General features: G+C 42.3%; 2 protein-coding genes across 10 annotated transcripts in view; one reads left to right on the forward strand and one right to left on the reverse strand.

Annotated features, from left to right (window-relative positions):
* The window catches only part of ARHGEF4 (Rho guanine nucleotide exchange factor 4), a 157,002-nt gene that overhangs the window by 127,046 nt on the left and 6,575 nt on the right, over positions 1 to 23,381 (reverse strand). Inside the window, exon 1 of one of the 2 annotated variants that reach the window (XM_081911528.1) lies at positions 13,029 to 13,185. The exons of the other annotated variant lie outside the window; for it this stretch is intronic. Within the exon in view, the coding sequence (XP_081767654.1) occupies positions 13,029 to 13,067 (39 nt within the window). The 5' untranslated portion in view covers positions 13,068 to 13,185. Of the gene's footprint in view, positions 1 to 13,028; positions 13,186 to 23,381 lie in introns of those variants that run through there. 2 annotated transcript variants of the gene reach the window in all.
* GPR148 (G protein-coupled receptor 148) overlaps positions 1 to 23,381 on the forward strand; it is a 103,467-nt gene that overhangs the window by 13,855 nt on the left and 66,231 nt on the right. Inside the window, exon 3 of one of the 8 annotated variants that reach the window (XR_014168441.1) lies at positions 17,130 to 17,761. The exons of the other annotated variants lie outside the window; for them this stretch is intronic. The gene's annotated coding sequence lies outside the window, so the exon portion shown is untranslated. Of the gene's footprint in view, positions 1 to 17,129; positions 17,762 to 23,381 lie in introns of those variants that run through there. 8 annotated transcript variants of the gene reach the window in all.

Here is a 23,381-nt window from a genome sequence, read left to right on the forward strand (position 1 = left end):
CAGTGTTGAGTCTTGTCACATTTATTATGGCCTACGTTTTGTGGACCAAAGTCTACTTCATCAGATGCATGATAATGTTCTCCATTGGCAGGAGTACTGTTTATGGATGCAAGGGGGGAATCTGTAAACAAGTTAAAATGGCAAAGACATGCATAAAGTACAATATGTGACAATTCAGTTAAATTTCAGCATTAATTTTAATTGTGTCATGAACTATTTTTTACATGCCTTGTTTGCCATTTCAACCCCACTGTTTATAGTGTTTCAGTTTTCTCTGCACAGCTTTCTTTTTGAGCTCAGTGGAACTAAGGCTACGACCCTAAAGATGGTAGGATTGCTTTTTTCTTTTTCTTTTCTTTTATTGATTTTCCTGTGCCTGGAACAGTAGCTAGATGATCATAACTTTAGCAGGCTGCACATACTAAATGGGGTCTACAGAATGTATGGGAAAGGGCAGTATCTCTGGTGGGGAGACACGTCATGGTCCTTCTGGGGTTGTTTGGCCACCTTTTGTGTTGAAGAGAGAATTTGGGCCAAAGGTCCCACTTTTTCATCTCTGTATGGGCAAACTGAGCCTGCGGAAAGGAGCTCAGTCATCTTTTACATCTGGTCACCCACTAGGTGAAGCTGTGATCCTCAAACCTACTTACCCAGCAGCAACTGTATTAGGAGTGAATAGGATTTACTCCCAGCTAATTGAATTAAGGATCAGAAGGCATGGCTGTGGTTCTAAAAGGACAGACTATCAGGATTCTTCCAGGGCACCTCCATTCTTTCCAGAATAAATTGTTTGAGGATCACAGCCAAATGTTACATTAGTGTGGATAAAGCCAGTACATTTAACGAAACAGAAATAAGAAGTATTGATTTGTCACATTGCCTCTGACTGTGCTTTAAACAGCTGCATGACAGGTAGAATTTCTACAGGTGTGGAATTTTCCTAGCTCATCAGTGCAGTGATGGGGAGAACTGATGCTTTTGATTTTCTACTGCCATGCAGTTCTTAAAGGCATAGAACTTCTATCAGGAACAAAAGACAAGAGGCTACAGTTAGAGGTAGACTGATCAACTAACTAAGTTAGTTTCATATTAATGTATGTCCTGATAATAGCAGGCTTTGAATTTTGATTCATTTTCTAACTGACACAATGTTTATATAACTGACAAATAAGAGGTCAAGCCTTGGTATCAGCCTAGTAAAGGTGCCTGCAGATTATTAGCTGGAATTAGCTAAGTAAAGCTGTGTTAGTGGGAGAACAATAGAAACACTGTTCAGTGTAATCAGGTCAGACTCTGGGAGGGCTCCTGTACCCTTAGCAGTTGCAATAAAGTGAGAATTTCATGTGGTGCAGCTTCTCTCATCAATGCTGCACCACGATGGGGAAAGTTGCAAAAAGTTTTTTTTAAAAAAAAACCTCCCTTCTGTGAAACTCTTATAAGTACAGGAACCCCCTCAGGGTCTCAACCTGGCAGCTAGGGAGGGGAGATGTTTTATTGCAATATTACTGCTGTATTTGATTCTAGTTTTGCACTCAGAAATTATATTAACAAAGAGTTGCTTGAAGGACTCTGGGTGCTGGCCCATAACACAAATGCTCCCATGCTAATTTAGATGCATAAACGCCTCTGAGCAAATTAAGATGCTGGGTGGTTGGGGTCTTGCCAGCATGGCACTTTGAAGTGTGTCTAGCTGCCCTCCTAAGCCAAGCAAGGAAAAAAGAAGTTTTTTCAAGAAGGGAGAGAGAAGAGCAGGAAATGCGAGCCTGACTCAAAATGGCCTGGGCTCAGCCCCCTCAGGGCACACTCTGAGCATGCCCCTGAATGTTAATGAATGGGTCCATGAAGGTAGTGAGCTCTGAAGGTTTCGGTCTCTGAATCCAAAAAGCTTGTTAAAGAAGTGACAGTGCTTCACGGAAGGATTTTTGCACCTCCATTTCTCTTGGAACCACTCCAAACACATTTCAGTAAGTAACATGCGTCTTTCAAGGGCTACTCCAAGCTGATTCTTTCAAATAATTTATGCTTGAGGTCCTACCCCATGAGACACACCCAGGTGAAACCAGTTTTCTCTAAGGCTCCACACCCTTCAATTTCACCTTAACAATTAAGCAGAGAGAGAGAGAAAGTCTCAAGAAGATGTCCCAATATGCTGCAAAGTATAAATAACCCATAAACAGCCTCCCTACTCTGCATCGAATGCACAACTTCAGCTGCAAAACAGATTTAACTAATTTACAAAGGAAACTATTCATATAAAAGCCTCACATCAGCCATTAATGTTGTCAGGAGATCAAACCCTCCCAATTCCCACGGCCTGGTGGGCCATATGCAACACTCGGCTACACAGTGGCATAATGTAACTCCATAAAAGGAGAAGATTAATATTCATATGGCATTTAATTAGATTAAACTGCTAAGCAGCAATTCATAGGTTGGCAGGTGTTGGTTCCCTCTGCAGTCGACTGGATAGCTAGATAGCACAGATTACAATTAGTGCTATTTTGGGCTCCATTTCTTTGAGAGGTCAACCAGAGCATAATCTAGTGATCCTCTGTTTAGTCATTGTTACGCTTGCCATTTTATTCTGGCAGTGCTCCTGTGCTGTTAACAATTCTGGAGGCTAGAAATCTGATTTTAAAAAGCAACTGCTAATCTTGTAAGGATGGGGGGGATATTTTAAAACAAATTGACCTAATTCATCGGTTCCACGCTTAGATGCAAATTTGAACACAGCTATTAGTTCCTCAAATTTTGCAATGCTGTTTTGGTTTAAATGAAAATACACAAAAATGCATATTTCACATTTAAAAAGTGTAAAAAATGGATATTTTAAGGGAAACTCAAAAGTATATACAAATGTGTGTTTTAGGGAGTTAGATTGCATAAAATGTGTGTGAAATGCATACAGTTTAATGTGAATCTTCTGCAAAAAAAAAAAATCAGGACAAAACAGACATATGATTGAGAAATAATGTAAGGTCTCAAATACAAAACTGACCAAAAAAAACCAAAACAGAAATAAGCTGATCCAGCCCCATATAATTTTGCCAGGATGCAGAACTCTATGTCAGATAACAAATCCATTCTTGGGCAGTACAGTGGTACCTCGAGTTAAGAACTTAATTCGTTCTGGAGGTCCTTTCTCAACCTGAAACTGTTCTTAACCTGAAGTACCACTTTAGCTAATGGGGCTTCCCACTGCCGCCGTGCGATTTCTGTTCTCATCCTGAAGCAAAGTTCTTAACCCAAGGTACTATTTATGGGTTTTCAGAGTCTGTAACCTGAAGCATCTGTAACCCAAAGTACCACTGTATAACACTAGAACTTTTGGGATATTGAAGCTGATAACAGCAAGTCCTTGTTCACATCACATAGTTAAAGTATGGAACTTGCGCCCACAGGAGGCAGTCATGTTCACCATCTTGGGTGGCATTAAAAGAGAATTTGACAGGGTCATTGAGGATAAGGCCCTCAGTGGCTTTTAGGCATGATGGGCCCTATTAACTACAGACCCCAGAATTTGGGATCCTCTCCAAACCTGTGCCAAAGTTTTGCAGTTTCAATGCACAGTTTGTGTGGCGCTACAAAATGCCGGGCTTTTGCTGCAAAACAAATACAACAATTTGGTGCCAGTTTGGAAGGGACCCTAAAAATTGGGGTTCATAGTTAATATTAAATATGGCCCCCATGTTTGAGATATCAATTGCTCAGTTTGTGGGGCACTGCAAAACTTTGGCATGGGTTTGGAGAGGATCCCAAATTTAGGGGTTCATAGTTAATTTCCCTGGTGTTATGGTTATATGCTGCCTTCACAGTGAGAGGCAGCAATACTTCTAAATACCAGTTGTTGGAAACCACAGGAAGGGAAAGTGCTCTTGTGCTCAAGTCCTGTTTGCAGGTTTCCCACAGGCATTTGGTTGGTCACTGTGAGAACAGGATGTTGGACTAAATGGGCCATTGGCCTAATCCATCAGGCTCCACTTATTTTCTTTGTTTAACAGCAGATGCATTAAATACACATCGCCTGAATATTTTACCCACACCCAATCCCACTGGAAGAGCAGAACCTAGGTCAGTTTATTGGATGTTTGCTTCTGCAACTGGCAGAATTAAGCATTGATGCATTAGAATAGGTTGTTACAAACAAACCAAGTTCAAACATTAAGAACATCTTGGAGAACCCTTTCAGTCTTCAAAGGTTTCTTGCGCTATGAGGCAAAGCTTGCACAGGTCCAAGCATCAACTACATCAACAGAGTATTATTGTTTAGTTGAGATTACAGCTGTTGTAACATGTGGTTTCAACAATGATTTCAAATACCCAGGAGGATGAACATCTGGTATATGCCGTTACTTCAGAGCTGTATGATCCTGTCCATGCAATATTTACCAGGGCTCAGTAGACTTAGAAGAAGAAAACAAACATGTTAAGTAGAGAAGCTCTTAATAATTTTTGGATTAATTGGAGTACAATAACAATTGCACGCAGCAAAAGGCGACTCTCCTGGTTTTACTTTTGCCTGCTGAGGCTGTGCACACACTACATCTTTTAAAAATATCCAAAGCACTATTCATCTGCACTTTTAGATATAAATGCCCAAAGACCCAGCTGCTTAGTACATTATGTTTTTTGCTAAGTAAGGTTGTTTTAAAGATGTCATTTATAGGTGTTACAATGTTTTGCAGTTATTTGATTGTGTTTTCAGATTTTATACACTACCATGGGCTCCTGTGCAATGAAGGGCAATCTAGAACTAAAACAAATAATCTTTTGGTCTTTATGCATACTTGTAGCTAATGGGCATTTGTATCCTGTAACAGTGCACCATTTCACATTAGAATACATTCTTTCCTAGCTAGTCCATGCCTTTACATTCTGTATAGCTCAAGTTTCCACCACTGCTTTCGAGTCGGCGGCAGGTTTCCTCATAAAGCTGGTGAATATGTTTACCCTCTTAAGCCCAAGCACAGAAACCCACAGTTCCTAAGGCTGGAGACACAGTGAAGACCCACCCTCAGTAACAGTACACATCTCAATATCTCCCCACTGATCTCTCAAGTGATAATGCAGCAGCAGGTGGTTGGTTGGTCAGGAATCCAAAGGTAGCATCCAAGGGCCCTAGGCAACAACACTGTTTTGCCATCTCCTTGGCATCTCCAGGTAGGACTGAGAGAGAACCCTGCCTGAAACGCTGCAGAGTTGCTACCAGCGGTTCTCAACCTGTGGGTCCCCAGATGTTGTTGGACTACAACTCCCATCATCCCTGAGCTTGGCCTTGCTAGCTAGGGGTGATAGGAGTTGTAGTTCAACAACATCTGGGGAACCACAGGTTGAGAAAGGCTGGTTTAGACCAAAGTGAACTAGATGAGGCAATGTTCTGACTTGCTGTAAGACAGCATCTGATGTTCTAGCCACATACTGGAAGAGGCCATGCCTTAAAAGAGTCAGAAATCCAATATAACTCTAATCTAGCAGGTGATTCGTAAACTATAAAGATACACGCCTGTTCCTCCTCCTGTTTCAGGAAGGAAGTTCTGTGTTTTGAAGTTGGCATTTCAAAACTTAGCAGGATGTGTTCCCTGGACATGTTGTTGGAGTGCCCGCTTTCCTGTTGTTCACCGCCCCCATGGAAAGACTAGCTTGCTGAATGCAACACTATGAACTGTTAACAGGAACACACACACACAGCTATGTTCATATCTTTGAAGCTGAACAATATATCCAGAACTTGTGTGGGTTGGCTGGTGCTGCAATTCACCCTCTGTTGGAGAAGGGCTGGCAACATGATATTTGAAAGTTAATGCTCCTCATCTAAAGGTACAAAGTTCATCCTTCATAAATCGCTTATTTGGACTCCCACCCAAACTCAGAAGAAGTGTTTGCTGCGCTTGTGGCACCCACTCGCTTGCAGAAGTTCCTTCCAGACAACCCTTCTGAGGTGGGCCTCCTAACAGTGGTCTTAGTATGCTGCCCTATACATTACCCCAGTAATCAAGCTGCAGCCCACACTGTTCTTGAACTAGGACAATGCTCAGCTATAGAGCCAACTGTGTGGATTATTGCTAATGAGCAAGATTTAGAGACAGATTTAAAGGCAGTTTAAAAGCACGCCTTGTCTAGATTCTGACCACATTCAAACCATACATATAAAGCACTTTAAACAGTCGTGGCTGCCTATAAAGATGGATTGACAGTTAATCCGTGCTGGAAATTGTAGCTCTTTGAGGGGAATAGGGGTCTTCTAACAACTCAGCTCCTTTAACAAACAACAGTTCCTAGAGTTCTATAGGAAAAGCTACAACTGTGTAAAGTGACGCTGATCTACATATACAGTGGTTCGTCGGGTTACATACGCTTCAGGTTACAGACTCCGCTAACCCAGAAATAGTACCTCGGGTTAAGAACTTTCCTTCAGGATGAGAACAGAAATCACGCAGCGGCAGCACAGCAGCAGCGGGTGGCTCCATTAGCTAAAGTGGTGCTTCAGGTTAAGAACAGTTTCAGGTTAAGAACGGACCTCCAGAACGAATTAAGTACGTAACCAGAGGTACCACTGTATGTTGTGAATGTGGCCTCTGTTCCAGCCCACAGGCCAAAGTGGGATGAGAGGACTTCTATATCAGATTCAGTCTGTTCTTCAGCAGTGTCCATTTGCTACAGAAGACTGCCTGCTACTAAGGCAGACAGGAAAGTGTGGGTTGGGTTGGCCCATGGTGCTCATGCAGATGCAGGGCAAGTGTGGAGAACTGGAAGACCATAACCACCGGAAGCTGGCAGAAAATACTGAGCTAGATGGACAGGTGGTCAGAATTGGTATAAGGCAACTTCCTATGTTTGTATGGCAGGGATCTACCCACATCATTCTCCAGTGTCCTGATTGCATTTTCCTTCCCTCTCCAGCTCCCTGAACCCAGTCAGTAGGCTGTTCATAAGGCAAGGTGGCAGGCTCCAGGCACCTGAGAGAGGTGGCAAGGCCGGCCTCTGAGGAGCACGCTGCCCACTTCCTTCTGCACTTGTAGGCCACCACCTCCTCTGCTGCACACCCAGAGGAAAAGGAGCATTTTCTGTTTTTCCTCTAGGGGCAGAGCAACCCTGCCAATCAGTGTTCAGGATGGCTTCAAACTGCTTCTCTGCTCCTCAGGAGTGGTCTGAAGAGGCCTGATCCAACCCACCAGACCTTTGTAAAAAGGCCCACCTGCTCCCAAACCAGTGTGTTGCCAGCATCGTGATTGTGAGCAGTGCTTAGAGCAGATCAGAGTGCTCGGGTATGAGGAAGGAGCAGTCCCATCTGCTCTGATGCACCTGGAAAAAAATGGAGCAGACCTGAGCACTCCTTTCCATTTCCGGGCTGCTCTGATCTGCTCCTCAGTACTGCTGACGTTGTTGATGTCACCAGAGTAGTAATTTAAAATGGTATTGGCCTAGAGGAGGGAAAGCACTACAGTACTTAGCTGGAGCCTCTGATAGGTTTCGCTACTTTGCATGTCTCTTGTAAGGAGTTATGCATACCAGACGGGGGGAGGGAGGAGGCGAGCAGAGAATGCTTGTTCTTATTTCCACCTATTTCATCCCCTTTTGCTATTATTATTTTCCCTGTCTAGATGACTTCTTCACTCATCATGCCATTGAAAGCCTTGCTGGGTTACATTAAGAAGTTTTCTTTCTGTACTTGCAGACATTCCAGCCCTGGCATGTTTCAGAATACAGGACATAGGTTTAAATAGGGGTAATCTGCTAATACATATCTCTCCTCTGCCTGTGTGTGCGCCTGCATGGATGGGAGAGAGTGTAAGAGTGTGGCCTGGCCACACTCACTTAGGGCCACATCCATTGCTGGCATGTGGCTTCCAGGCTTCCAGAGGGGTTGCAGTGGACAGTGCAAAGGCCTTGGACCAAAAAACTGTCTCTGCTCTGGCTGGAGAGTGTCACCTTCCAAAGGCTTGAGAGACATTTAAGACTATCAGGAAAACATCTCTAGCCATTAAAGAACATTAACTCCTGATTACTCATATCTGTACTCAACATAAACTGGAGAATGGGATTTAAGGACTCCAAAGTTAAAAACCTAGGGTGGGTGGTATTCAGCTGACTTACACAGAGTAGACCCATTGAAATAAATAGATTTAACTCAGTCATGTTCATTAATTTCAATAGGTCTGTGCTGAGAATGACTTAGTTGAAAGCATCTCTGCATTATTAAAACACGAACACAAAAGTTCTTCACTGTCCAGCATTTGACTCCAGTTGTATCTCTAACATTAATGAAACGTTTTACAAGCACCACCCTCCTAATCATGTTTATTCAGATTTTTATTTTATTTTAATGAGACTTACTTGGAGGTAAATATTCTCAGGACAATCTTTTTCTCCAAATGACCAAGTGGAATTCTATAAAGCATGGAGGTTCTGCAGCCCTTTATAAAAGTAACATGATTTGTTCCATCAATTTAAAATTTAGTATGGAGGATTTATTTAGTGAGTTGTACAAGTCCTCTGGATTTCAAAGAAATCTGATGGAAAAATCAGAGGAATGGGAGTGTCTGTCTCTGATCATTTATTTTATTTTTTGCCAGTTAAGAAAAAAATCTTAAACTTGTCATTTTGGTGACTGAAATTATTTCAAAAATGGAAATATTCATTGTTTTTTCTTTTGTTAGTTTGTTTAAAATGGGCTTGGCAGTTTTAAGGCTAGAGGGCTTTTAAGTTCCCATTTTACCCAATGGAGAGAGAACTATGGGCAAATTATGCAGCAAAAGTAACGTGTATACAATGAAGACAGAACAGAACTGTAGCTTTTATTTTAAACTGATTTAAAACTAGCCAACCCTAATATATTCCCCCTTCCATCGTGGAATGAACCTATTCTGGTTTACATGGGTGTATTGAGCGATATTATTATGATAGCTGGTCCTAACAGATTAGTCATAGTGACATTTTAAAAGGCTAACTTGAGGGGGGAGGCATTTCTTAAAGTCTATTCATATATCTATGCCACCCCTTCCAATAACATACTATCATTTGAAAGCATAAAAATATGTTGCAGGAATAACAAGAAAACATGCAAGTCAGTGTTGGAGAGAAGGTGAACTTCAGTCACAGAATGCAGTTACCAGAGATCCCATCCCCACAACAAATATTACAAGAGTACCATTCAATGTTCTTTGACTCTATCAAACCCCTATCAGCTGTCTGGCTCGCAGCAGGGAGAGGTGCTGGAATCCCACCTCCCCTTTCCCCAATAAACCTTTGTAAATCTCAGTGGGTGGGTTTTGCCGCTGCATTAGCTCTGGCCGATCACGAACTTTGAACTTGGGAAGACAGTTTTCCCAGGTCAGATTGACTAGAGGCGGAATGTCTGTGTACATCCATGTGTAAGAAGTCCGTGGTCTCTCCTAGCTGTGTCCTGTTTCTCTTGCATACAGCTGCTTGCTCCACAGACACTTTTCTACAGTGCACCCACTCCCTGTTTGTGTTATGTTTGGTCTGTACTTTCAGGATCTTGGTGTTTTCAGACAAGTTGTGGCCAAGGATAGCATTACCTGACCTATGGGGGCATGTTGGGTGGATGGTCTTGCCATTCAGTACGATAATTTTACTAAATGCCTGATGGACCTTCCAGTGATAATGATTCTGTGAACTGAATGTCAGAAATGTGGCATCTGCTCCAACACTACCACCTATGCTATGGCAGCTGCCACTCCAGTGTAGCAATAATAGTAATTATAATTTATTATTTATACCACTCAACATCAAAAAAACGAAGATCATGGCCACTGGGCCCATCACCTCCTGGCAAATAGAAGGGGAAGAAATGGGGCAGTGAGAGATTTTACTTTCTTGGGCTCCATGATCACTGCAGATGGTGACAGCAGTCACGAAATTAAAAGACGCCCGCTCCTTGGGAGAAAGGCGATGGCAAACCTAGGCAGCATCTTAAAAAGCAGAGACATCACCTTGCCAACAAAGGTCCGTGTAGTTAAAGCCATGGTTTTCCCAGTAGTGATGTATAGAAGTGAGAGCTGGACCGTAAAGAAGGCTGATCACCGAAGAATTGATGTTTTTGAATTATGGTGCTGGAGGAGACTCTTGAGAGTCCCATGGACTGCAAGAAGATCAAACGCATCCATTCTTAAGGAAATTAGCCCTGAGTGCTCACTGGAAGGACAGACTGTGAAGCTGAGGCTCCAATACTTTGGCCACCTCATGAGAAGAGAAGACTCCCTGGAAAAGACCCTGATGCTGGGTAAGATGGAGGGCACAAGGAGAAGGGGACGACGGAGGACGAGATGGTTGGACAGTGTTCTCGAAGCTACAAACATGAGTCTGACCAAACTGCAGGAGGCAGTGGAAGACAGGAGTGCCTGGCATGCTCTGGTCCATGGGGTCACGAAGAGTCGGACACGACTAAACAACAACAACATTTATACCCTGCCCATCTGGCTGGGTTTCCCCAGCCACTCTGGCTGGGTTTCCAACAGAATATTAAAAACATGCTAAAATATCAAACATTATAAACTTCCCTAAACACTGAGGGAGAGGAGTATACCGTTCTCTAAAAGAAGGATCCATGTGAAGAGCACATGGAACAGTTATGCATTGGGAATTAGACTGTGTTGATCTGATTCACCGAATTACACAAATCATGTTTCTTTGCTTATAAAAATAATAAGTGTCCAATCTTAAGGGAGAGCCGTGAGATGACATTACAGCTTATGAAATGTTGACTCTGGGAATTATGAGAGTTTTGTTGCTATAAACAAACGAAAAGTATTAGTCCAAGGTTTGGTTGTTTTTAAAAAGGATGGATTCTTGGTTATTTCTGCTATACATGAGGGAGGAAGTGAAAGGACAAAATATTTTTAGGGAAGTCTTTTCCCTCTAACCATAGTGTGGAAATAATTTTCTTGAAATGATAAAACAACTCACCTCTCTTTTGGCTGGGATATCACACTACAAATATAAAACGAGTGATTAACTGGACTGCACTTTGTGCTGGGATATATACACCACAGGCACAAACTGTTTCCCATTTTGTGAAAGTGGTGATGCCGCAAGCTCAGACACACAAACCACTCAAACTGCCATACTGGATCTTTTAAGGGCCTCGGTCTCATGGAATTAATAGCACTGCTTTTAATGTAGATATTGCAGGTTATATGGTTTGTGGATCAGTTTTCCACTTGTTAGTGGACAAGGAAGCTCATGCCTTTTGCAGCGACATGAATATTAACAGATGCTGCCTTTCCCTTGCATGATCAGAAAAGCTGCCCTTGGTGAACATCTGCCTGTTCTTCTGCTCTCACTGACGCAGAGTCAGCAAGCTTTCAGGGGGGGAAAGTGGCAACCCTGTTTGTGGAACCTGCTGAAAAACTGACTAATTTTAACACACATCCAGTGAAGCAGCCATTGTAGGAAATGCAAACTGCAGACAGCCAGGTTCTCCTGGAATTGCATCTGTCCCAGCTGTTTTGAACATTTGCACCAAGTATACTTTATAGTCTGCACCCCCACCCTTTCATATGAAGGTTTGTTTCACGACAAGCTGTCCTAGTTAAAAACTTCTTTTTTTGTTGTTGCTCTTTCTTAAAAGTACACTTTGCGTGCCACCTTTGACATTTCACATGTTATCTTTGTTGGATGTGCACGTAAGATCGTCCTGTGAATGTAAAAACTGTAACATGTAAATACCCCTATCAAAAAGGCAGGGGTGCTTGTGGCTCTCATTCAAAGTAAGAAATCCAAGTGTGCCTTCAATATTGTGTAGAATTGTCCAAATGCAACCATATTATTTGCTATCAGCCTAAGGGCATATCTGTGCACTCCAATCAACACAACAAGCTCTGAACCAGTTTCCCAGAGGGTGCATTTGCCAGTGCTGTGGTTGTGCACTTGCAAAATATCAGTGCTTCACACCCTTGAAGACTTGTCTGAACTATTGTTGCGCCTTTCTGTTCTGTAAATACAAGGGATTGTAAAGAGAGATGGGAGAGCAAAGGTACAATAGCAGAAATTCCTCCACTCTACTGTAACGTTTGTCTGGCTCCTTGGATGCTTGGCACGGAGGCTAAATGCCCTGTTTAACCTGGCAGAAATCCATTTTCAGCAAATTTGAACAGTATCCTATATTAGTTACAGTTTCACGCTACAGCTGAAATTGTACACTCTGCACTCTGCGTGGCGCTTTTTTAATTTTTCAAAGCAGGTGAAATACCATTTGCGGATTTATCTGTAAATGAATGGAATTTGTCACGGAGAATGAAGGCTGCACACTAATTGGAAGGTAAATTCCATAGAACCTGGAGGGACTTGCACCGTAGGATCAGGCTACAAGGCATGTCAAGGAAGTCAACTTGGAGCTTGTCATTAAATATCACTTTCTCCACAAGCCATGTTGTTTGCCATCTACCGTAAAAGAGGATCTACTTGACTTGCACCAGTTCACTCTCAGGCATAAAGACAAAATGCTTGATTACCCCCCTGGAGAATCAGAATGCGAAGGAAGAGCAGGAAAAAGATTACACTCTTGATAAAATTCAGACATGAAGTATCACCCCAATACTGAATTCCTTGTATTTCCAAAGCTATTTTATAGTAATGCACAACCCTGGGGTCTACAGAGACAGACATACTTTTGTTCTGAAGTTTACTTGCACTTGCTTAAAATACAAGGGAGAAGTCTCAAGTAAGCACAAAAGTAATGAATTGCAGTGGAATGAATCACTAGCACAATGAATCACTCAGCCTGATTAAATGTTCTGCCAGCTATTCTCCGTCTTCACTCTCTGGAGGAACAAAGTTTAATTTTAAACAAAATCACATAAAGTTTTATTTGCCATAAAAACCAGATGTGGTATAAATATAAGTATATCTATCTATCGGTTAACTCATGCAGCAGATAACCAGTTTCCAGAATCGTATCTAATAATGAATTGAGCTCACACACACAGTGTGCTTCGTTCCAGTCCCCCTGGAAATCAAGTTTTCTTTTACCTTGAAAAACACTTAGAAAAAGTTTTAAAACTTCTTACCTTGAAGAAGCTCCGGAGAAAATACATTATGCTTAGCATTTTTGGAAAAAGGAATAAGGAGCTGTTCAACCTTTAGAATATCCAAGGCCTGTGTGAATTCCTACACCCCTGCTGTGTCTTTAGTTACATGCTTTCTTGTTGCTATTTTGGACAGACTTAGTACAAGAGAATCATATGAGGCATGCCAGGAGCTTATGCTAAGGAGTTGCATAACAATTAGGGCTTATCTGCGCTGGCTGTACAGTGCAAACAGGTTTGTTCACAGTTTGCTGGCCCCGGAGCATTTCTACTGGGCATGCTCAGAACGATAACCATTGTGTTTGCTAAATGTATAATACGAAGGACCATTTGTGAGCTCATCCAAAGGAGCTGGTAGCCAATGAGACTCAAAGGGAAAGTACATGGTCATTTACATCCTGTCCTTCTCTGCTCTCCCCCCCCCTTTTGTTTTGTTTGCCAAGAGTTACCTCAATCAATGGGTATTTAACTCTTCATTTCACTCCTCCTCACTTTAGCCCTTAGCTCAGGGCAAAGAACAGCCGCTGTAAAATGCAGACGCTGAAACCTCATTAAAATCTAGGCAGAAATATACCACTTTAACATCTCTGCTACCTGTTTCTAAGTACAAAAAGCCTGCATTTATATCCCACCCTTACTCCAAGCAGCTACATGTGACGTACATGGTCCTGTCCCCCCACATTTTATCCTCACAACACCCTTGTGAGGTAAGGTTAGGCTGACTGAGAGAGAGACTACATTCAAGGTCATCCGGTGAGCAGGGCTGGCCCTATCATTTGGCAGAGTGAAGCAGCTGCCTCAAGTGGCAGATGCTGGAGGGGAACAGTACAGAGGTGTTGGACAACAGAGTTGTGCATGCTACACAGTATTACTTCCAGTTACTAACTTAGCCTGCTGCCCTCAGCGTGGTGGAGGATGTTGACCTATCCGTAGTGCTGAACTAAAATTTCCCTGCAATCAGCCTCAGTATACAGAATGAGAAGGTGTCCCTGCCGCCTCAGCTCCCAATGCTAGGTTGTGTGGAAGTGCTCATGAAGCGGCGGCAGCAGCAGGTTCTGGCTGCTGCCGCCATCACTTCTCTGCCAGGGGCAGGCAGGGTGCCCACAGGGATGCCACGTCTTGGCATTCCAAGGCAGCTGCCTCAGCCTTCCTCATAGGCCCTTCCCATTCCTGGGATTGTCTGCATCGGTTTTCAATCAGACACACCCCAAGGTAATGTAGAATCAATCTTCAATGAGCTTTTCTTTTCAGAATGAAACCAGATTCTGAAGGAGAATTTTTGGGGGCAAAAATATAAGCATTAGATCTTGATTGTCTATGGACTATGTAGAAAAAAACCCCGATCTCCATTTATTCTAGAAGAAAATGCAATGTGTCCACAGACCTGGATTTCAAATCCCAGGTCAGTCACTGGGTGGCTTTGGGCAAGTTATTGCTGAATCACTTTCTTAGGAGTCAAGCAAGTAAGAATACTTCATTTGAACTAATAAATAAACTACAGAAAATGCAAGAGCTGATTGTTTCCTCCAGATGGGACTTCCTCTCAGCCAGTTCCTCTATGAGTCTGCTTTTCTGCTATGCCAATCTGCAGCCCGTTACCTGGATGCAGACAGGCTGACAAGGAGAGCAACCCCTGGGATTAATCCTGTAGTACAGCTCTTACTCAGCCCCCTTCTCCATATGTGACCTTCCTCACAAAGCTATTATGAGGGTAAATGAATTAAGGATTGTATTTAAATAGGTCATTGAACATGTCTCCCCAGAGTTTGAGGGATTAAGTGTTCTGTAAATCAAAGTAAATTAGTAAATAGGGGTTATCTGCTCTGCACCATAGGGGACTTCTTAACCAATGAATTGCTCAAATCATTCCTTAAAAGTTGGAGCCAAAGGAAAATGAATTAATTATTGCAGTGGCATTTTTAAAAAGCAACATGGTTCCAAGCAATGCATGCTAGTCCCATCCTGATATCATTACATGCAAGAGGAGGCTGTATACATGTGGCTGTCCATAAGGTCCTGCCATATTTACCTATTGGGGTGATTGTCTGTTAGGAAATTGCCTTCTCCCAAATGGGTCGGTACTGACAAAGCTGGTTGCCATCAATCAGAAGTGTAGGAACGTTACAAATGCACTGCATCGTCTTGGGAGCACAGTTTCAGTTCTTATGGAGATCATGCAGCAAGCAGAAGATGGAGCAGACTTGTCTCCATTGCTCCACTAAAACCAATGGTGAAAATTGCAAGAGAGCATATTTCAGTTTAGGAAAAACTTCCTGGTGGTAATAGGTGTTCAAGAGTGGAACAGGATGGTTCAGGAGTGGTGGGCTCTCCTTCACAGGAGATATTTAAGCAGAGGCTGAATGGTTATCTGTCAAGGATGCATAGTGGTATCTTGCAATGCAGATCCTGTTATTAAGCATGTATTAAGCATGACATTTGGAATAGATGGTTTTGTCTTAATTACTGCATTGCATTGCATTGCATTGCATTGCATTGCATTGCATTGCATTGCATTGCATTGCATTGCATTTGTAACCCATCTTTCTTCCAAGGAGCCTAGTGTGATGAACATGACTCTCTTCTTCCCCGTTTTATCCTCACAACAACTCTGTGAGGTGGGTTAGGCTGAGGGACTGTTACTGGCCCAAGGTCATGAAGAAGTTTTATGATCTCCAACCGCAAGTCTTGAAGGTGGTCCAGCAACACTTCCTTGCGTGTATGCTAGCTCTCTTGCATAGCAGAGTGACGATCTGCATAGCAGAGTGACTTCACTGAAAGGATGAAGTTGTGCACAGCCGATGGCAATTAAACCCTCACGGAAGCAGTAAAGCTCAGCCAAGCATTGTTTACTCGAAAGGCATTGACAGTCGTGTCAGTAGAAGACTATTTACAACTTTACTACCACACAGATAGTAAGGCACACTTCAGGCCTACATGCTGCCTACACACAGCTCAGCAGTCTCTCCCCTGCAGGAATTGCACAAGTCCGCAGATAAGTGCTCCACAGCTATTTATAAGTGCTGTAGAGTAAACAAACTTGCACCTTGGTGCTTCAAGAATCTTCAAGAATCTACTCACAGTTTTTGGAAATGAATGGCTCTTTCTCACTTACTCTTAACAGGTCACCCAGTGAATTTCATGGCTAGGTGAGGATTTGAACCCTGGTCTCCCAGGTACTAATCCAACACTCTTAATTACTATGCCACACTGGCAAGATCTCCAAGGTCCCTTCCACTACTACATTCTAGGTTGGATGTTTTGTTTTGGTTTTGCACAATTAACAAAAACAGACACTGAATAAAGAAATGGAGATAGATGAAACATAATTGGTTCCTAGTGAGCAACTAAACCATTAAGTCATGTATCTTTAACCTATTGTGCCATTCATTCAAACAAGATGGCATTTAAGATTCTGCCAAAGTGACTAGAGACTGGCAGAGGTTCTTTAAAGAATGAAAAATGTCAGCTTCCTTTGCACAGTTACAGGGAGATAGGTTCCAGGGCTCAGCCCTGTCAATCTTCAATCTCTCTACTCCAATAGTTACGAAACATTTTTGTCTACTCCAATAGTTCCCAAACATGGACCACTTGAAAATTGCTGACTTTTGTGCCCATTGTAGCAACTGTAATGCCCTGTGTTTGATGCTGTGGAATTTTTGAGGACCAATTTTTCAGCTGTTGTAGACCACCTGAATGAAGCTCATAAACCACTGTTGGTACATGAACCACAGTTTGAGAAGCTCTGATCTACATTGACTGGCAGCCAGCAACAGCTGTGTAGAATCTTTGGCTGAAGTATTTCAATCACCTGGTGTCTAATCCTTTCTTAAAAAAAAAAAAAAGTTGTGTGCAAGCTGGGGAATGAACTCAGGGCCTTCTACATGCAAAAGTTCTTATTTTCATTCACATAGTGCCATAGGATTATTGTGAAATGTGTGGATCCCTATGGCTCACCTTCTCTCTTTGCATGGGTTTCCCTCCATCAGTGTTCATGGATCAGCACTGCAAACCAAATACTGCCACATAATGATCTATGAATGTGTAGCTTTAAATATTCCACATCTCTCTATCTGCTTCTTTCAGAGGACAGAAATGCGCTAACGAATGCACACACCTTTTCCATAAGAGTCTTGTGGGACCAGTAAGAGGAGGACTTGGGAGCGAGCTTTCTCAAGTGTAAGGAAAAGAAGGGCCAGCTGCCAACTATGACAAAAATCGCTCTCAAAAGGTTCTGAAAGGCTTGAGACTTCATGTTTCCAAGGGAACACCACCAAGCAGAGAATCATTAAGCAGCCATTATCTTATTTCACAGATAAATCAGAGGCCAGCTCTTGTCTAAAACAGAGTGCTTGAAAACAGCAACCCCAAAGGAGTATGAATTAGCTTGTGCAGAGAGATTGTCACAGTTTGAAACATTAATTATAAGGCGGAACAAGGCTGAGGTTGTAAGAAAACAAAAATCATAAAACTGAAATGTAGGGGTAGCCTCATGTGAATTTCAGTGGGTAAAATGCTGAATAAAGAGCTCATGGAAGGAAAACTTCTGGGAACCTTCTCTCTGGCACAGAAAATGATTCTGAAAGGGCATAATGAATGGGAGGGTAGGAACCATTTGCCATTCCAGAGAGGGACACAGAATGACCTTTCGTTTGTGCACAAAGAGATTGTCCCCTTTCACATGTATATATTCCACTTCACAAATATTCATTTTCTATTAAATCAGTACTCACACTCCAAAAAGAACTTCTAATCAAAACCAGGACATTTTAACTGAAACTCGAACCCAAGAATTAAAAAACAGTTTCTCATTTTAGTGGGAGGAGCAGAGACCCAAATGTTTATCCTATACTGAAGGTTAGTTCCTTAGCTTTGCAGATATATGCAAGGAAAGGATCTACTGGCTGGAAAAGATAATATGGATACTGTATTTCAATTGTGAGTCTGTCTGTCTGTCTGTCTGTCTGTCTGTCTGTCTGTTTGTTTGTTTGTTTTTGTTTGCACTGTCTGATCCTGAAAATATATTTTTTTAAAGATTATTTGAAATAGGCAATGAAAAACTAAAAGATAGGAAAGTGGGATAGTGATTTGTCACAAATTCCAGCCCAAAAAGAAATACATTACATTATTAATTCTGAAAGATGGTCAGTCCTAGTTTTTTGAGACATCTCCTCCCCCAGAGCAGGGGTGGCGAACTGGATCTGGTCAGCTAGCCAGATCTTTATCTCCCCCACCTCCCATGGGCCATGTTAGGCAGATGGTCAGGACCAACCACCTGCCAATCACTTGACAGCACAGTGATGTTGCATGACCCATTTTCTTCCTGTGCACTGTGCACCACCCTCTTCAGCACCACCAGTCGGCTGATCATCAACACTTGTGGAGATCCATGTGCTGCCCTTTGAAATCCTGATCATCAGCTATTTGCAGGCACCACTGACTCGCTGATCTGCAAGACCTGCAAAGAGCTACAGAAGCCTTCAAACTCCCTTTTTGGCTCAGCTGTAACTTTGCTGTTCAATTTGAGCCCTGTTTAAGCCTAAGCTCTGATCTGTTCTTTCTTTCCTTCTTGGTCATTCTTTGTCCTGCTGTCTCCTAGCTTGTCCTCCAGTCCTGCCTTGCTCTTCAGTCCTGACATTTGTCTTGCTCCCCAACCCCATTACCTGGCTTGTCCTTTAGCCCTCACCCGCTCCTTTGCCTTGACTACCAGTTTACTTCTTGATACGTCTCCTGTGCCTCTGACCAGGCACTGGGAAGGAATTTGTTCGGTCTGTTTTCTGCTATGGACCTACACTCCCAAACTAGTTTCACAAATATGTGTATTCTTACAGATGCTTTCCCCAAGTATATGCACTTCTGTACATATTATTTGACTGAACTGCCTAGCAAAATTCGGAGAAGTTCAGATTTCAAAGGATGACTGTGTTTTGGTTCTTGTAGTCTTTCAGAAAGTGTTAATTTCATGGGAACTGAAATGAATTTAAATGTGAACTGAATTAATTTCCTGTCCATCCCCACTCTTGGCTCACCTCAGAATTCTGCCCACAGCCCAGCCTTGGCACTGCCTGTCATAACCCCTTATTTTTCTCCAGTGCCCATCCTCTGTGGAATCTTTGGACTTTGTTGTCAACCTCTCAATAATATCCTTAATAGAACTGCGTAACATGTTTCTGTCCTCTTGAGCAATGGACAGTGGGAGGGAAGCGCCGTACTGAAATCCTAACAACAAGTTAGACACAAGCTAGTCATTCCCAGCAGCTCTTCAATGAGCTTTTCATTAGATGGAACTTCCCGACAGACTATTATGGGAGACCCAAGTTTACCAAACAGCTAATCCTTGGTAATGAAAGGTTTCCAACAAAAAACCTTCTTTCCAGGGAGGCTGGGCACTTCAACATTGCCAAGCAGTGCCTAGGGAAAGTGCCAGCCGCCAGCTCATATTCTGATCACAAAATGCCAAAATCTTCAGTTGGCTATGGAAAAACATGCATTTGCTATATACACCCACACTAGGGTCTTTGGCATTTTCCTTCGTTTTCTTTAATGGCACTGATGCAGAGGCTGAAGATTATTGTTATACCGTGCCCCTACATTTGCCTATTAACTTTCAGGTCTATTCAGGGATAATCCCAAGCATTGCTTTATATTGTTAGCCAGCCCAAAGTGGTGGAGAAATGTCAGGTTGCGCCCTTTCACTGGATCTGTGCCATCTACTGTCTATTGCCGGGCAACTGTAACTGCACTTTCTGCTCACCATTCATTGCTTTGTTTCAAGTTAGTTTTTAACAGACCAGGCATTGGCTACTGTGAGTTAAAATGGTCTGTTCTGGCAGTGCTTTATCTGCAAGTACGTATTTGAACCAACTCACTCTCAAATATTTTAGACATGTTTTCTTTCTAAGTCTCACTCATAAAAGATAGCCAATGCCAAAATTCTTTTTTTCTTGGGTGGGAGATATTTCACACACACACCCCACTCACATTCAGTGATATGCTCTTAAATCAACAAGGCTGGAGGATGAGATGCTCTAGGCATCTGGTGTCACATGGTAACCCTTGAATTTCTTGTTTTGTTCTGAGCAGAAGAGAGGAGGAGGGGAGAAAAACAACCCTCTTCATTTCCTAGTACAGTGGTACCTCGGATTACAGATGCTTCAGGTTACAGACGCTTCAGGTTACAGACTCATCTAACCCAGAAATAGTACCTCGGGTTAAGAACTTTGCTTCAGGATGAGAACAGAAATCTTGCCATGGCGGCAACAGCAGGAGGCCCCATTAGCTAAAGTGGTACCTCAGGTTAAGAACAGTTTCAGTTCTTAACCCAAGGTACCACTGCACATTCAACCAAAGAGTGTGGGTTCAGCTAGTGTGAAATAGCATTAGGGGGTGGGGTGGGTTTTTTGCATGATATCACCTGCTCACCTGTAGGAGCTTCGTGCAGTTCAGAACCTCTCTGCAGGCCAGTGAGTCATGACATTGGGGGCATTGACTACCATAGAAGGGAGACATGAGTAGAATGTGACTGCAGGCCAGTACCTCTAGACCCGCCCAGGTCAACATGCAACTCCTTATATGGCTGTTCTCACATTCTGTTGCTACTTCTGAAGTGGGGAGTTTCCTCTGACGGAAGGTCCATAGCTTCTGTTCTGCATGCAGAAAGCCTCAGGTTCTATCCCTGGCATTGCCAGGCGGGACTGAGACTGCCCCCTGCCTGAAATCCCCAAGAGCCATGGACAAAAGGTCCGGCTTGAGCTAAACTCATAGGCCTGAGTCCCCCTTTTAACATATTTGCCCTGTACACGTGGTTACTGCTTGAAGAAGCCTAGGATTCTGGCAATGGTTGATAACTGAAAACAACAAGACTTTAGCTGTGTACACACACAACTCTTTACTGTGCACCAAGCGCAGTCCCACCACTAGTTTAGGAAGGGGTTTACACACAACATTGGTCACAATCCATATCTACCCTGTATCTGTCGGCTGTTGTTCTTAAACAAAATAATGATTTATTCTGTGAATCGCCCTGAGATCTTGTGATGAGGGGCAGTATTTGAATTTAATAAACAAACAAATGCATTTTGATGCATTTCCACCGCAAAGCAACTTTGAAAAAGAACGGCCTAGTTGAGTTTTAAATGTCTACACAGCCTTAGCTCATGGTGAAACCCAAGAAGAAAAAGGAAGAGGATGCTCAAAAATAGCAGCAAACTCTCTAGCTTGAGAAGAAAGAGAAATGGCAACATTCTTGGTGGACAAGCAAACAAACCAGAAGGGACGGGGTAAGAAAAGATTAGAGGGTAAATATGGCCTTGTGTCTTTGAAATATTTAACATAAGGGAGTGAGCAAACAACCATAAGGAAAGAGCAAGGAGACAAGATGAAAGGTTAACAATTGAGGGTATTAGAAATAAAAAGGCAATGACAATTAAAACCAAAAGACCAAATAAGAGAACCTAAAGGTCAAAGATTTATTTTTCTTTCTTTCTTTTAGAAATAAAAAGGGCCTAAGAGACACGCTTTTACTGAAAGAGCTATGAATTAACACACAATGGCTTGGATCCATATTTCACTCCTACCAGTGGGAGGAGGGAGGCAACTTTTGCAGAATCCCTCTTTCCCCTCAAGTTCCTTGTGCCCTCCAAAAATCTCATCCAGAGGGTTGAGAGACTCCCCTGAACAGCATGGAAGGTGGCATTGGGGTCTGCAGGGGCAGGCAGAAATCAGCAAAAGTCACCTTGTTCTCCACCGCCAATGGGATCTCTCTACTGGATCAAAAACCTTCCACTGATAGAAGCAACCTTCCCATTTACAGAAGACAAAGTTAGGATCCAGCCCAATAAATACAGCTAGGTCACTCCCACATGACCTGTATAATGAGCATTCATCTTGATTTGCATGCACAAAATTTGCAGGGAGGTCAGACGACTTTGGCAATTTATTGAACATTAATTCTGATTCATTTGTGGGAAGGTAAAACGTTGCATCAAGCATTATCCATAACATCTTGAATAGTTCCCCATCCATTTCCTTTTTCACACCCACACCCACAGTTTTGGAGGGAAGTGGGTTTGATATGCAAGAGCACCAAATAGAACAACTTGAATTTGCCAGTAGTTGATTGAGTCCCACCTAAAAATAATAATAGTCTGGAAGTGCCTCTTGATTCTAGATCTCTTTGGGCCTTCAGCCTGATGACATGAGGGTCCTTCCTCATCCACACCTGATCTTCAGGCGCACATGGAGATAGCAGTGGGGATGTGGAACAACAATTGCATGTTGCTGTGACTTTTATCTCACCGTAAACAAATCTGACTAAACGCTGAATAAAGAGTTGATGCCATATAGCCTCCCCCTAATTTTTGTGCAAACAAATCAGGATGAATCCTTAGTAAAATACTTGTTTAAAATATCTGGAAAGATCTATGGCTCTCTGTTTTATGCATTCCAATCTCTACTAGTCAAGGGTAAGCAAAAGACAGATTTGACAGTACATGTCACAGGCCACTGAAATCCAACTTTTTAGGCAGTGCTCTTTGTATTTCAGCAAAGAATACAGGAGTTAAGCCTATGTTTGTGTACATACTTGTTCGTATTTGTCCAGCTTGCTGATGAAATAGGAAATGTTTACATAATGAAAATAAATCATTTCAGATGCAATGACAGTCTTGACTACTGAAATTAGTAACAATACTGGATGAACCAGTTGTGCTTGAAACATAACATTCTTTGTACTTGGGACTTGGGAGGTAACTTTTTTGTTATCTTAAAATATAATCTGAGGGTGATATTGGTGGTATTCAACTTAGTTTTACACATGGTAGGTGCACCAAAATTAATAAACATAACTAAGTTGTGTCCATTAATTTCAGTAGGTTTACTCTGAACAAAATTAGTTGAATACCACTCTAAGCACTCAAAATAAATTCTATTAAAATTCTCAGAACTGATTGTCATCTACACTTGTATACAGTTGGACTCCACTTTGAATCAAGATAGCAAACATTTCAAAATTGCACTGATTTTACCCACTGATTTCAAAACTGCGCTGATCTTTGGTTTCTTAGAATTTCCAAGCAATGCCAGATTTGAGGCTGCTAGTATAAAATCAGCAAATCTGCAGAGTATTCAAGAACATTAGGCATTTCACATGGTGTCTCCCCCAAAGACCTGCGGCTTCAGAGCCAAGAATGTTTCTTCTGATGAGGTGTGCTTTTATTGGCCACCAGAGGGCAATCTGTTCATATTTTTAACCAGAGCAATCATGTTGCTAAATATGCAGAACAGAGTTTGTTTTAATAATGAGCGTGAGTGTGTCCACTGGATAACATAATTTATCCT

This window comes from Podarcis melisellensis, assembly GCF_964234715.1.
Source record: "Podarcis melisellensis genome assembly, chromosome: 5".
Taxonomy (NCBI): domain Eukaryota; kingdom Metazoa; phylum Chordata; class Lepidosauria; order Squamata; family Lacertidae; genus Podarcis; species Podarcis melisellensis.